Below are 15,032 nucleotides of genomic sequence, written 5' to 3'. Positions count from 1 at the left end.
CCTTTAAGGCATGCTACACAATATAATTTAATTCTTTTGCTTAGCTATTATCCCTTTCCTGAGCAACTCTGAACAGCTCATGTCTGATATAAATCAACATAAAGATTGATTTATTAATTTAGAGAGAGTGTGTGTGGTGGGGGGAGAGGGAGAGAGAAACTCAAGCAGACTCCCCACTGCCATGGAGCCCAACAAAGGCTCCATCTCAGGACCCTGAGATCACAACCTGAGCTGAACCAAGAGTCGGTCGCTTAACTGACTATACTACCTGGTGCCCCTGAGGGGTCATATAAAAAAGAGCAGTTTCATCCCCAATTTTCAGTACATTGTCAATATTAAAAGGCAATTAAGTGCTATAGTACTGTTCTAAAAAACTAAAATCTATACCTTAGTACTACTAAAGGCTCTTGGGTCTCCCCTAGTATCCTTCTAATTCTTTAATCCAAATTATTCAGAAAGTACATAAATGTCTACAGTTGTCTTATCGGCATTGCTATTGGGCAATACTATTTGGCATTCTAAACTTTATCTTCATTTTAACATAGATCTTTAGAAGTCTAGGATGGGGTCTTATCTCTAGCTTGAGAAAAATCCACACCCCACATCCATGAAAGATTCATAAACTATTAAAGATGGAAGGCTCCTTAGGGTGTCTGGGCGGATCAGTTAGTTAAAGCATCAGACTCTTGATTTCAGCTCAGGTTTTGATCTCAGGGTTGTGAGTTCTGGCCCCGCACTGGGTTCCACACTAGGTGTGAAGCCTACTTTAAAAAAAAAAAAAAAAGGAAGGCTCCTTAAATAGTGTCTAATCTAACTCCCTCATTTTGCTCTTAAATGAAGAAAAACATGGATTAAAAATGCATAATACAACACAAGTGATTAAGAAGTATTTCTGATGACATAGTTTGTAATACAATCTTGCTTCAAAAAGTTAAACCTTAGAAAAAAAAGTTAAACCTTAAAGCATATATCACATAAATGTGTGAGATGTAATGTTTAGTGGAAAGAGATCCATCAATCTTTCTCTGATTCTAACAGCAACTTGCATAAGGACTCTAGAAAAGAATTCATTTCCCCTTCTTAGAATGAATAGAATGTGGTAAGGCAGTGATGTCCAACCAGTGATAGTATCAGTGACCTGGAAAAGACTTGTGGGAAGACCTTATGACACTCCCTCAGTCTTCCTCTCATTTGTGTAGTGTGTAAATAAAGAAATAAAACAGATTTTTTTTTTTTCTAAAATGGCAGAACAATCTTTGGGATAGAATAATAAAATGCTAATCTAAGGATTACCTGAAGATCAAATGTAGTCTATATATCCTGATATAAATTTTATACATGACTTATAGTTTTTGGTAAACACATACAACATGGTCTTCCTAACTCTTTTCTGTTTCTGAAATTAATTTCTTTAAAAAATCAATAAATTCCTGCTACATGCACTACATTTATTCTGTCTATGACACTTCAAATATCACAGATGTTTTGTCATCTCAAGCAGTCATCCCTAAAGCCAGAGGACAAAATGACAAAAAGACAAATGTAAAGCAACAAGAGTTTTACCTAGACAAGTTCCACTGCTCAGCCAGAACTGTACTCCCAATTTCTTTAATGTTTTGGCTGCCAGTTGCAATAATTCCTTTGCATTCTTCCGAAAGGCCATAGCTTCCACAGTGTTATCATCAAGGTATTGCTACAGATATAACAAACAGTCAGCTATTACGACCATTTCTAAATTTCTAGAAATAATTCTGTGACATCCAAGTCAAATTTGAAAATTAATCCCATATTATAATTTTTCTATTATAAAAAAATCAAGTGTCAAAAAAAATCAAGTGTCAGACTTCCTTATTTGTTGCACATTTATAAGACTACAGGGGCAGATTCTAGAAAAGACAAGTGAAAGGGAAAGGAGTATAACCAGGATTCCCAAAGGATGAGACTTCCACTTCTATCAACTCCCTCCACGTCACAATTTAGCAGACTGGGCAGTTAGGAGAAAAGAAGACTAATTCTGAGAGCTATAAGCATATCTATACAAAATGCACTTAGTGACATTTTCAAGATTCACTGATTCAATTGGTCTTGAGAAACTACAGAGTTTAATAGAAAGAGCCTGTGATTTTTGAGTCAGATTATCTGTGTTCAAGTCCAGCCCCACTTCTTTTTGGCTCTGATGCTGGGCGTTATCACCTTAGAAGAACACAAGCTGTACTAGTAAAGTGACTTCATTCTACCACTTTACCTCCAGTGACCAGAGCAGCACCTGAACATCTGCTGAATGAGTGAGAGTATGAAAGAACAAACCTCTCTTAGATACAGTTTCCTCATCAGTAACTAAAGGATAAGAATTACACTTTGCAGGGCTGCTCTGAAGATTTAGTGAGACAATGGATGACAGAAAATATCCCATAAATTATTAAGTTCTGCACAAATATTATCAGCATCATTTACTTAGTCATGCTTTTCTAATTTTCTTCACGATTAGGATATTCTAGACTAAGGAAAACACTATAGATTCTTCAGTGATGCTTCGCTACCTATGGATCAAAATCTAAACTTCTTGCCATAGTAGACGAGGACGTTTGTTCTGGTCCCTGACTACTGGTCCAGCTTCATGCAACCTTCCTCACACTGTATAATACAGCAATACCTTCTAGCTCCCCAAATATAGCATAACTTTTCAAGCCTCTGTTTCTTTATACATGTCTCCTTTATCTGAAGTGCTCTTGACTAACAAAATCTTCCGAGTCTCAGTTCTACCCTTTGAAAAACATTCCCTAATTTTCCTAGGAAGATGTATGTATTTATTCTCCAATGCTGCCCTTTTGTCCAGCACATACAGAACAAAGAAATATTTGTCAATAGAAAAGACAAATGAAAGAATCTGTCCAATGACTTTATAGTAGTTACCACTTACATATACTTTCACTATAATTATCATTTTAAATTCACATTGTTGATTTTATTTGTATTTCCTCCACTAGCTTATACAGATGGTTTCTTGAGGGCATGTACTAAACCTCCCCATCACTGGATGTACATATTTAGAATGGCGCCTGACACATAATATGTGAGCATCATATAGTGGTAAATGGGAAAATGAATAAATGACTCGGCCCCTCCTACACTAGCCCCTGCCTATAATAACCTATATTACCTATAATATCCCATCATTCTTCTACAATATAGCAGGAGAAAATATAGTTGCTGGAAGGACTTTAGGGAATCTTAAGAAAAAACTATCCCTAGGAAGAAAGTGGGATCCCAGAAGAGAAGTTGCCTTCTCCAGAACATACAAATTGTATGTGATCCCTTCAAGATGAAAACATACTCAGAGCCATAGCTTCTCTTGATTGGAAAGGGAGGCGCATGTTCTTACCCTTGGTATGGTGGGAAAGACTGAAGAGCAGGACTTAGTCTATGCTCAGCCAATAATGACTGTGTAGCACAATGAAAACTCAGGTTTTTTACTTGTTAAAGATAAATACTTGCCTTATTTAGAAGAGTGACTGAAAGGGTCAGATTAAATAACAGACATGAAAACTCTGCTTGATAAAAATATTACTCTGATAGTTATGTCCTAGGAGGCTGTCCCCTGCATGGACATACTCTCACCTCTGATATACCTTTCCTAGCATGACACTTCCAGAAATTTCACTTCTTAGAACTGATTCTCATATATATTAAAGGATATGTACCTATAAACCTTTCATATCTGTTTTGGATTTTTTAAAATATAGTATTTATTTTTTTCTATTTAAAAATGTCAATCTTGGGGAGGGGCAAGATGGCGGAAGAGTAGGGTCTCCAAATCACGTACCAACCAAATTATCTAGAAAACCTTCAAATTATCCTGAAAATCTATGAATTCGGCCTGAGATTTAGAGAGAACACCTGGAATGCTACAGTGAGAAGAGTTCGCGCTTCTATCAAGGTAGGAAGACGGGGAAAAAGAAATAAAGAAACAAAAGGCCTCCAAGGGGGAGGGGCCACGGGAGGAGCCGGGCTGAGGCCGGGGCGAGTGTCCCCAGGACAGGAGAGCCCCGCCCCGGAGGAGCAGGAGCTGCACCGACCTTCCCGGGCGGAAAGGGGCTCGCGGGGAGTTGGAGCAGGACCCAGGAGGGCGGGGATGCCCTCGGGCTCCCGGGGACAGTAACAGAGCAACTGCGCGCCCAGGAGAGTGCGCCACACCTTGCGGCCGAGCTCCCTAAAAGACTGCAGCTCGCACGGCGGGACCGGAGCAGCTCGGAGGGGCTCGGGGGCGGCTCCGCGGAGGGGGCTGCGGGGCGGGAGCAGCTGGTGGGGGAGCTCGGGCGGCGGCTCCGCAGAGGGGGCTGCGCGGCCAGGAGCAGCTCGGAGGGGCTCGGGCAGAGGAAGAGGCTCCGTGCGGAGGGGGCTGCGCGGCTCCCGGAGCAGCTTGGAGGGGCTCGAGCGGCGGCGCCGCGGAGGGGGCTGCGCCGCAGGGAGCGCGAATCCAACAGGGCAGGCCCCGGAGCACAGGGCGCCGGGACACAGCCCAGGATCCGGCCTCCCCCGGGACAGGCAGAGGCCCGGAGGGCCCAGGACAGCAAGGACGCTCCTGCCCCGAGCTGAGCAGATCAGCGGCCCCGCCCCGGAGCATCCAGGCCCTGCAGACGGAGTAGTTACTGTGGGAGCTGAATCCAGGGCTCCAGAGCTGGCCCCGCCACTGCAGTTGTTGCTCCTGGGGCCTCACGGGGTAAACAACCCCCACTGAGCCCTGCACCAGGCAGGGGGCAGAGCAGCTCCCCCAAGTGCTCACACCTGAAAATCAGCACAACAGGCCCCTCCCCCAGAAGACCAGCTAGACGGACAAGTTCCAGGGGAAGTCAAGGGACTTAAAGTACACAGAATCAGAAGATACTCCCCCGTGGGTTTTTTGTTTTTTTTGTTTTGTTTTGTTTTGTTTTGCTTTTTGATTTGTTTGCTTCCCCCACCCTTTTTTCCCCTTTTTTCTTTCTCTTTTTCTTTTTTTTTCTTTTTTTCTTCCTTTTCTTTTTCTCTCTCTCTTTTCTTTCCTTCTTTCTCTCCTCTCTTTTTCTCCTTTTCCCAATACAACTTGCTTTTTGGCCACTCTGCACTGAGCAAAATGACTAGAAGGAAAACCTCACCTCAAAAGAAAGAATCAGAAACAGTCCTCTCTCCCACAGAGTTACAATGTCAGAAAGCCAATTCAGAAGCACTATTATACAGCTACTGGAGGCTCTAGAAAAAACCATAAAGGACTCAAGAGACTTCATGACTGCAGAATTTAGAGCTAATCAGGCAGAAATTAAAAATCAATTGAATGAGATGCAATCCAAACTAGAAGTCCTAACGACCAGGGTTAACGAGGTGGAAGAATGAGTGAGTGACATAGAAGACAAGTTGATGGCAAAGAGGGAAACTGAGGAAAAAAGAGACAAAAGACCATGAAGATAGATTAAGGGAAATAAACGATAGCCTGAGGAAGAAAAACCTACGTTTAATTGGGGTTCCCGAGGGCGCCGAAAGGGCCAGAGGGCCAGAATATGTATTTGAACAAATTCTAGCTGAAAACTTTCCTAATCTGGAAGGGAAACAGGCATTCAGATCCAGGAAATAGAGAGATTCCCCCTAAAATCAATAAAAACCGTTCAACACCTCGACATTTAATAGTGAAGCTTGCAAATTCCAAAGATAAAGAGAAGATCCTTAAAGAAGCAAGAGACAAGAAATCCCTGACTTTTATGGGGAGGAGTATTAGGGTAACAGCAGACCTCTCCACAGAGACCTGGCAGGCCAGAAAGGGCTGGCAGGATATATTCAGGGTCCTAAATGAGAAGAACATGCAACCAAGAATACTTTATCCAGCAAGGCTCTCATTCAAAATGGAAGGAGAGATAAAGAGCTTCCAAGACAGGCAGCAACTGAAAGAATATGTGACCTCCAAACCAGCTCTGCAAGAAATTTTAAGGGGGACTCTTAAAATTCCCCTTTAAGAAGAAGTTCAGGAGAAAAATCCACAAAAACAAGGACTGAATAGATCTCATGATGACACTAAACTCATATCTCTCAATAGTAACTCTGAATGTGAACGGGCTTCATGACCCCATCAAAAGGCGCAGGGTTTCAGACTGGATAAAAAAGCAGGACCCATCTATTTGCTGTCTACAAGAGACTCATTTTAGACAGAAGGACACCTACAGCCTGAAAATAAAAGGTTGGAAAACTATTTACTATTCGAATGGTCCTCAAAAGAAAGCAGGGGTAGCCATCCTTATATCAGATAAACTAAAATTTACCCCAAAGACTGTAGTGAGAGATGAAGAGGGACACTATATCATACTTAAAGGATCTATCCAACAAGAGGACTTAACAATCCTCAATATATATGCCCCGAATGTGGGAGCTGCCAAATATATCAATTAATAACCAAAGTGAAGAAATACTTAAATAACAATACACTTATACTTGGTGACTTCAATCTAGCTCTTTCTATACTCAATAGGTCTTCTAAGCACAACATCTCCAAAGAAACGAGAGCTTTAAATGATACACTGGACCAGATGGATTTCACAGATATCTACAGAACTTTACATCCAAACTCAACTGAATACACATTCTTCTCAAGTGCACATGGAACTTTCTCCAGAATAGACCACATACTGGGTCACAAATCGGGTCTGAACCGATACCAAAAGATTGGGATCATCCCCTGCATATTCTCAGACCATAATGCCTTGAAATTAGAACTAAATCACAACAAGAAGTTTGGAAGGACCTCAAACACGTGGAGATTAAGGACCATCCTGCTAAAAGATGAAAGGGTCAACCAGGAAATTAAGGAAGAATTAAAAAGATTCATGGAAACTAATGAGAATGAAGATACAACCGTTCAAAATCTTTGGGATGCAGCAAAAGCAGTCCTAAGGGGGAAATACATCGCAATACAAGCATCCATTCAAAAACTGGAAAGAACTCAAATACAAAAGCTAACCTTACACATAAAGGAGCTAGAGAAAAAACAGCAGATAGATCCTACACCCAGGAGAAGACGAGAGTTAATAAAGATTCGAGCAGAACTCAACAAAATCGAGACCAGAAAAACTGTGGAACAGATCAACAGAACCAGGAGTTGGTTCTTTGAAAGAATTAGTAAGATAGATAAACCATTAGCCAGCCTTATTAAAAAGAAGAGAGAGAAGACTCAAATTAATAAAATCATGTATGAGAAAGGAGAGATCACTACCAACACCAAGGAAATACAAACGATTTTAAAAACATATTATGAACAGCTATACACCAATAAATTAGGCAATCTGGAAGAAATGGACGCATTCCTGGAAAGCCACAAACTACCAAAACTGGAACAGGAAGAAATAGAAAACCTGAACAGGCCAATAACCAGGGAGGAAATTGAAGCAGTCATCAAAAACCTCCCAAGACACAAGAGTCCAGGGCCAGATGGCTTCCCAGGGGAATTCTATCAAACGTTTAAAGAAGAAACCACACCTATTCTACTAAAGCTGTTTGGAAAGATAGAAAGAGATGGAGTACTTACAAATTCATTCTATGAGGCCAGCATCACCTTAATTCCAAAACCAGACAAAGACCCCACCAAAAAGGAGAATTACAGACCAATACCCCTGATGAACATGGATGCAAAAATCTCAACAAGATACTGGCCAATAGGATCCAACAATACATTAAGAAAATTATTCACCATGACCAAGTAGGATTTATCCCTGGGACACAAGGCTGGTTCAACACCCGTAAAACAATCAATGTGATTCATCATATCAGCAAGAGAAAAACCAAGAACCATATGATCCTCTCATTAGATGCAGAGAAAGCATTTGACAAAATACAGCATCCATTTCTGATCAAAACTCTTCAGAGTGTAGGGATAGAGGGAACATTCCTCAACATCTTAAAAGCCATCTACGAAAAGCCCACAGCAAATATCATTCTCAATGGGGAAGCACTGGGAGCCTTTCCCCTAAGATCAGGAACAAGACAGGGATGTCCACTATCACCACTACTATTCAACATAGTACTGGAAGTCCTAGCCTCAGCAATCAGACAACAAAAAGACATTAAAGCCATTCAAATTGGCAAAGAAGAAGTCAAACTTTCCCTCTTCGCCAATGACATGATACTCTACATAGAAAACCCAAAAGTCTCTACCCCAAGATTGCTAGAACTCATACAGCAATTTGGTAGCGTGGCAGGATACAAAATCAATGCCCAGAAATCAGTGGCATTTCTATACACTAACAATGAGACTGAAGAAAGAGAAATTAAGGAGTCAATCCCATTTACAATTGCACCCAAAAGCATAAGATACCTAGGAATAAACCTAACCAAAGAGGTAAAGGATCCATACCCTAAAAACTATAGAACACTTCTGAAAGAAATTGAGGAAGACACAAAGAGATGGAAAAATATTCCATGCTCATGGATTGGCAGAATTAATATTGTGAAAATGTCAATGTTACCCAGGGCAATATACACGTTTAATGCAATCCCTATCAAAATACCATGGACTTTCTTCAGAGAGTTAGAACAAATTATTTTAAGATTTGTGTGGAATCAGAAAAGACCCCGAATAGCTAGGGGAATTTTAAAAAAGAAAACCATATCTGGGGGCATCACAATGCCAGATTTCAGGTTGTACTACAAAGCTGTGGTCATCAAGACAGTGTGGTACTGGCACAAAAACAGACACATAGATCAATGGAACAGAATAGAGAACCCAGAAGTGGACCCTGAACTTTATGGGCAACTAATATTCGATAAAGGAGGAAAGACTATCCATCGGAAGAAAGACAATCTCTTCAATAAATGGTGCTGGGAAAATTGGACATCCACATGCAGAAGAATGAAACTAGCCCACTCTCTTGCACCATACACAAAGATAAACTCAAAATGGATAAAAGATCTAAATGTGAGACAAGATTCCATCAAAATCCTAGAGAAGAACACAGGCAACACCCTTTTAGAACTCGGCCACAGTAACTTCTTGCAAGATACATCCAGGAAGGCAAAAGAAACAAAAGCAAAAATGAACTATTGGGACTTCATCAAGATAAGAAGCTTTTGCACAGCAAAGGATACAGTCAACAAAACTAAAAGACAACCTACAGAATGGGAGAAGATATTTGCAAATGACATATCAGATAAAGGGCTAGTTTCCAAGATCTATAAAGAACTTATCAAACAACACCAAAGAAACAAACAATCCAATCATGAAATGGGCAAAAGACATAAAGAGAAATCTCACAGAGGAAGACACAGACATGGCCAACATGCACATGAGAAAATGCTCCGCATCACTTGCCATCAGGGAAATACAAATCAAAACCACAATGAGATCCCACCTCACACCAGTGAGAATGGGGAAAATTAACAAGGCAGGAAACAACAAATGTTGGAGAGGATGCGGAGAAAAGGGAACCCTCCTGCACTGTTGGTGGGAATGTGAACTGGTGCAGCCACTCTGGAAAACTGTGTGGAGGTTCCTCAAAGAGTTAAAAATAGACCTGCCCTACGACCCAGCAATTGCACTGTTGGGGATTTACCCCAAAGATACAGATGCAAGGAAACGCAGGGACACCTGCACCCCGATGTTTATAGCAGCAATGGCCACGATAGCCAAGCTGTGGAAGGAGCCTCGGTGTCCATCGAAAGATGAGTGGATAAAGAAGATGTGGTTTATGTATACAATGGAATATTCCTCAGCCATTAGAAATGACAAATACCCACCATTTGCTTCAATGTGGATGGAACTGGAGGGTATTATGCTGAGTGAAATAAGTCAATCGGAGAAGGACAAACATTATATGTTCTCATTCATGTGGGGAATATAAATAATAGTGAAAGGGAATATAAGGGAAGGGAGAAGAAATGTGTGGGAAATATCAGAAAGGGAGACAGAACGTAAAGACTGCTAACTCTGGGAAACGAACTAGGGGTGGTAGAAGGGGAGGCGGGCAGGGGGTGGGAGTGAATGGGTGACGGGCACTGGGGGTTATTCTGTATGTTGGTAAATTGAACACCAATAAAAAGTAAGTTAAAAAATAAAAATAAAAATGTCAATCTTGAGCTTACCATACCTCTAGAAAAAGACAAAACCTTAATTTAATTTTTTTTTTTTTATGATAGTCACAGAGAGAGAGAGAGAGAGAGAGAGAGAGAGGCAGAGGGAGAAGCAGGCTCCATGCACTGGGAGCCCGACGTGGGATTCGATCCCGGGTCTCCAGGATCGCGCCCTGGGCCAAAGGCAGGTGCCAAACTGCTGCGCCACCCAGGGATCCCTTAATTTAAATATTATATCCATTTGATCCTTGGCATTCAGGCAACCTTTCCCTCAGTCTTCCCCCAAATATAGACTGAAAATAATGTGACAGAAGGTACCCACTCATGGGGAAATTAAGGCTTAGAAATTTGTCCAAAATCTCAGAAAAAAATTGGTAGAAAAGGAGGGTAATATAGCTTTGTAGATATTCCTAAGCCAGGTGTCCAGATATTTCCATATTACCCTCTGGTTTTTCAATAGAATACAATAGACTGGACTGAAACTCATTAAGTATTATTTGATAGTTACTGCTGAAACAAAATCAAGTTCAGGAAAACGTATATTATCCTACTTCTAAACTTCTTGGTAGATTAAGAAAATAATTAGAAGTAAATAAAGTAAGTCAAGAGAGTATTTCCTCTTCTCCTCCCCCTGCCTTCCTGAACTATTCAATACTAAAACCACTAGGTAAGGCAAAGCAAGAAAATGCTCATGGTAGCTGGGTATGGGCATCAGAGCTTGAATCAAGTGAGGAGGGAATCCACATGGAGAGGACACCCCCTCCACGTCCAGTGTGAGGAGTCAGAGCCGGAAGCAGTTTGAGAAGTATGTCCATAGATGGAGGCAGCCCAGGGGGAGATTAGCAACATTCAAGCAGGGTGAGGACAGCAACCATGTGGGAGAAGGGACAGAAGCAATGACAGGCAATTGGACATATAAGCAAATATATTAAGAACAACAGAAGTCAAATTTCTCACTTTTTGAGAAGGGAGTCACAAATAAGGAAATAAACCCTAGGCTGTTTAAATGAAACATAAATTAGTTGGAATGGTGATATCAATGTAAATTTATGGATCTAAATAGATAGATACAGAAACACACACACACACACACACACACACACACACAGTCATTGAGAGGGCTTGTGTGCAACAAAAACCAAGTAGCAATGAACACACCTGGCATCCAAATCATGGCTTCTAAAAGGAATCAGGGGATGCCTGAGTGGCTCAGCAGTTAAGCGCCTGCCTCCGGCTCAGGGCATGAACCTGGAGTCCTGGGATCAAGTCCCACATTGGACTCCCTGCATAGAACCTGCTTCTCCCTCTGTGTCTCTGCCTCCCTCTATCTCTCATGAATGAATGAATGAATGGATAAATAAATAGATAGATAGATATTAAAAAATAAAAAATAAAAGGAATCAGAACTTAGAGAAACAGTTGATTCTGGTGTTGCAGCAGGGAAGTTAAAGGATGAACCTAGAGCCAAAGAGCCAAAGAGTAAAATAGAACTCAAAAAATGAAGAAGACGTGTCAAAAAGCCATGGAAGCCACCATGAAGAGGTTTCCACTGGCCAAGTAAGAAAGAATTTGAGGATGAAAGTAAATAATGAAAATAAAAGAGGTTGCCTGGCTGACTCAGAAGGTCATGTGACTCTTGATCTCTGGGTTGTGTGTTCAAGCCCCATGGTGGGTGTACAGATTACTAAAAAATATATATATATAAGTAAGTAATTAAAAAGAAAAGAATGGACTATAACCTGTTGAATAAAATAGGAAACCAGGATGTAAACAAATAAATTGAAAGACTGATAAGGATATTATCAATTTTTTTAAGAGGGAGATCGCGCACCTGGTGTGGGAAGAGGGGCAGAAGGAGAAAGAGAATCTTAAGCAGGCTCCATGCCCAGCACAGAGTCTGATGCAGGGCTCAATCTCATGACCTGGGCTGAAATCAAGAGTCCAACACACCTCACCAATTGGGCCACCCAGGCGCCAATATTTTGGCAATATTGCCAATATTTACTTGGTTTGAAAGTACCTTCTGGGCACCTGGGTAGCTCAGTCAGTTGAGCTTCTGACTGGCAATTTCAGCTCAGGTCATGATCTCATAGCTCTTGAGACTGAGCCCCACGGTGGCCTCCATGCTCAGCAGGGAGTCTGCTTGGATTCTTCTCTTCCTGTGTCTCTCCTGAACCCTGCGCAAACTTTCTCTCAAATAAATAAATAAATATTTTTTTAAAAAAGTGCCTTCATGCCAAATTTCTATTGGTAACAAAGGAAAAGCAGAACCTTGACAAGGGTGAAGCTAGAGATACCACTTTAATCGAGTGATCAGTGTGAACATCAATAGTAACGGGACAAATCACAACCATGCAGCATCTGATGTAATGAGAAAAGCACAGAATCACCTCTGTTATTCCTATTATAGGTGTATTACCTGAATCTTATATGAGGAAAAATCAGATGAACCTCAAACAAGGAACAATTTACAAAATATCTGGCCTGTAATCTTCAAAAGCATCAAAGTTATTCATAAAAGTTAAAAAACAGGACTATGAAATCATTCCAGACTGGATGAAACTAAAGAAATAGAAAAATTAAATACAGGGGCACCTGGGTGGCTCAGTAGGTTAAGCAATCAACTCTTGATTTCGGCTCAGGTCATGACCTCAGGGTAGTGAGATCAAACACCTGGGTCATGCTCTGCACTCAGGGCAGTGTCTGCTTGGGATTCTTTCTCTCCCTCTCCCTTCACCCCTCCTCCTGCTCACACTCTCTCTCCCCCTAAAATAAATAAAATCTTTTTTAAAAAGAGAAAGAAAAAAATTAAATACGACATGTGATTCTAAATCCTTTTTATCATATTTTACTCTGAACTGGATCCTTTTATTATAAAGGCATTACTGGGGTAATTAGCAAAACTCAAATGGGGATTAAGTGGTAATAAATCTACATGTTAACTTCCTGATTTTTTTTTATTAAGACAACGTACGAGAATGTTCTTGTTTTGGGAAAATGCTAAATTATCTGATTTGTGAGATATACAGTCAACAACTTACTCCCAAATGGTTCAGGAAAAAAATATTTGTATTTTATTTATAACTTTCTTGGATGTTTGAGAATTTTTCAAAAAAAATATTATTAGAAATAGAAAGTTAGAAGGTTGTTTTATGAGCTCTGTTGGATTAGTTCATTGCTTGTTTTACACCAGGCATTGTATATAAGACTGTTTGGCGCCATCAAGTGTCCAAAGTTATGTATGCTCACTTCAATTTAAAAACTGACTCTCCTGGTATTTTCAAGCAATGAAACATTTAAGAGATTAAGAGTAAAGAGTTATTAACCTAACTAGGCACCCTACATTAGGAATACCAATATAACAGCAAAAAAGAAAAGAAAATTTGAAATCACAAGTATACCTTGCTGCAAGTGAGGGACACAAACAACCTGATAGAATGAACACAAAGTTCCATATGATCCTACTATAAATATAAACCTCCAGGCAGGATTATAGTCTTGCTGTGTGATGGTACTCTAAACAACAAAATCTATGAGGCTATAAATGGTAAGCCCTCTGAGCATCTATCATCCATATTCTTCACTCAAATGCTGACTGAGTGCTTGCCCTAAAAATTTCAAAAGCAAGAACGAAAATACAGAATTAAAAAATTTGATACTATCCTAATGATGCATCACTATTTTGAAGCATTTTACATTTTACACTGCTTTCTCACAAAGAGCAATGAAATGGGCCTGGGCAAATGCTTGCTAGGTAATAGAGGAGTCCTCCTAAGTGTCCTTAAAAAAAAATCATTTGATTCAGATGAGCACATTATTCTCCAAACATTTTTTCATAATTATAGGATTTTTTCTTTGTGCCAGATGCTGTTTTAGATACTGGGGCTACAGAGGTGAATAAAGTAAGATGCCTGCCATCAAGAAGTTCATATAGTCTACTAGGGGGACAAGACATACACTCCTAATTCACTGTCATAAGTGCTCTAACAGAAGTGGCAACCAGAACAAACTCCCTTAAGGCCAGAAGAGTGAGTGGTCAAGTCCAAGCACCAGACTACATCTCTGCGTCTTCTTACTTACTGCGTGATAAATGATGATCAGCACTTGCCTATGAGAGTAGGCCCATCCACAGAGGCAGTTGGCCAGCTTTCCACCCATGAGGCTGACTGGGTATGTTTCACAGCTCCACAACTACAGAAAAGGGGACTGGGCTGGGAAGACCCACCAGGAAGGCTGTCAGGCCTTAGTCCATGGGAGTAACACAGCCTACCAGGAAAACCTTGCATTTGTGGGTGTGGGGCACAATTTTAGGGCATCACTTAGTGATGATACAGCTGGTACTTCATTTCTCCATTCCTTTCCTGTTCATGTGTCTACAGCTTTCTTGGAAGGGAATCCCAAAAAGCAAAGGGCAAGAGGAAGGATTAGGTACCCCAAATCCATCATAAATCTGTTTTTACTATATTTCTGTTTCCAGTCATCACTTAGAACTGAACTTTCATGTCTCTCAAAATCTTTATATCCCCGGGGTCAGCAGAGTTCCTGGGAAACTGGCTTTCAATAAATGTTTATTGAACTGAAAGCTACAGCTGCAGAATAAAGTAAAGTTCAAAAAGCACTGGTCTCTGCATAGCATTTACCTTCAAAATCCTTCATAAACACAAAAAAATTCATATTCATTGTCAACCCTCTGAGAAAAACTGTATTTTCCATGAAATCTTTTCCAAATCTATATGGTCCATCTTCAGTGGCTTCATCCTAACTGGGGTGCTTCAAGAACACACCACCTTTGATAAAGTGTATGGGGTGTCCTAACCTAAAGCAAAGGCCAGTGCTAAACCTACCAAAAGTCTATCTAAATAAAACAATGTCTCCACAAACAACACACCATTCAACTAGGGAAGAAATAGTTTCTTGAGGTTAATGTTTAAACTACCTAAAAATCAATCAAT

General features: G+C 40.6%; 2 protein-coding genes across 4 annotated transcripts in view; both read right to left on the bottom strand.

Annotated features, from left to right (window-relative positions):
• Positions 1–15,032, bottom strand: part of FKTN (fukutin) — a 74,863-nt gene that overhangs the window by 27,637 nt on the left and 32,194 nt on the right. For both annotated transcript variants that reach the window (XM_077912785.1, XM_077912786.1), the window contains exon 7: positions 1,564–1,693. In XM_077912785.1, the coding sequence (XP_077768911.1) occupies positions 1,564–1,693 (130 nt within the window). The remainder of the gene's footprint in view (positions 1–1,563; positions 1,694–15,032) is intronic.
• Positions 1–15,032, bottom strand: part of TAL2 (TAL bHLH transcription factor 2) — a 70,891-nt gene that overhangs the window by 48,810 nt on the left and 7,049 nt on the right. The window lies entirely within an intron of this gene.

This window comes from Canis aureus, chromosome 10 (assembly GCF_053574225.1).
Source record: "Canis aureus isolate CA01 chromosome 10, VMU_Caureus_v.1.0, whole genome shotgun sequence".
Classification (NCBI taxonomy): domain Eukaryota; kingdom Metazoa; phylum Chordata; class Mammalia; order Carnivora; family Canidae; genus Canis; species Canis aureus.
This window is presented reverse-complemented; position numbering and strand designations above follow the sequence as displayed.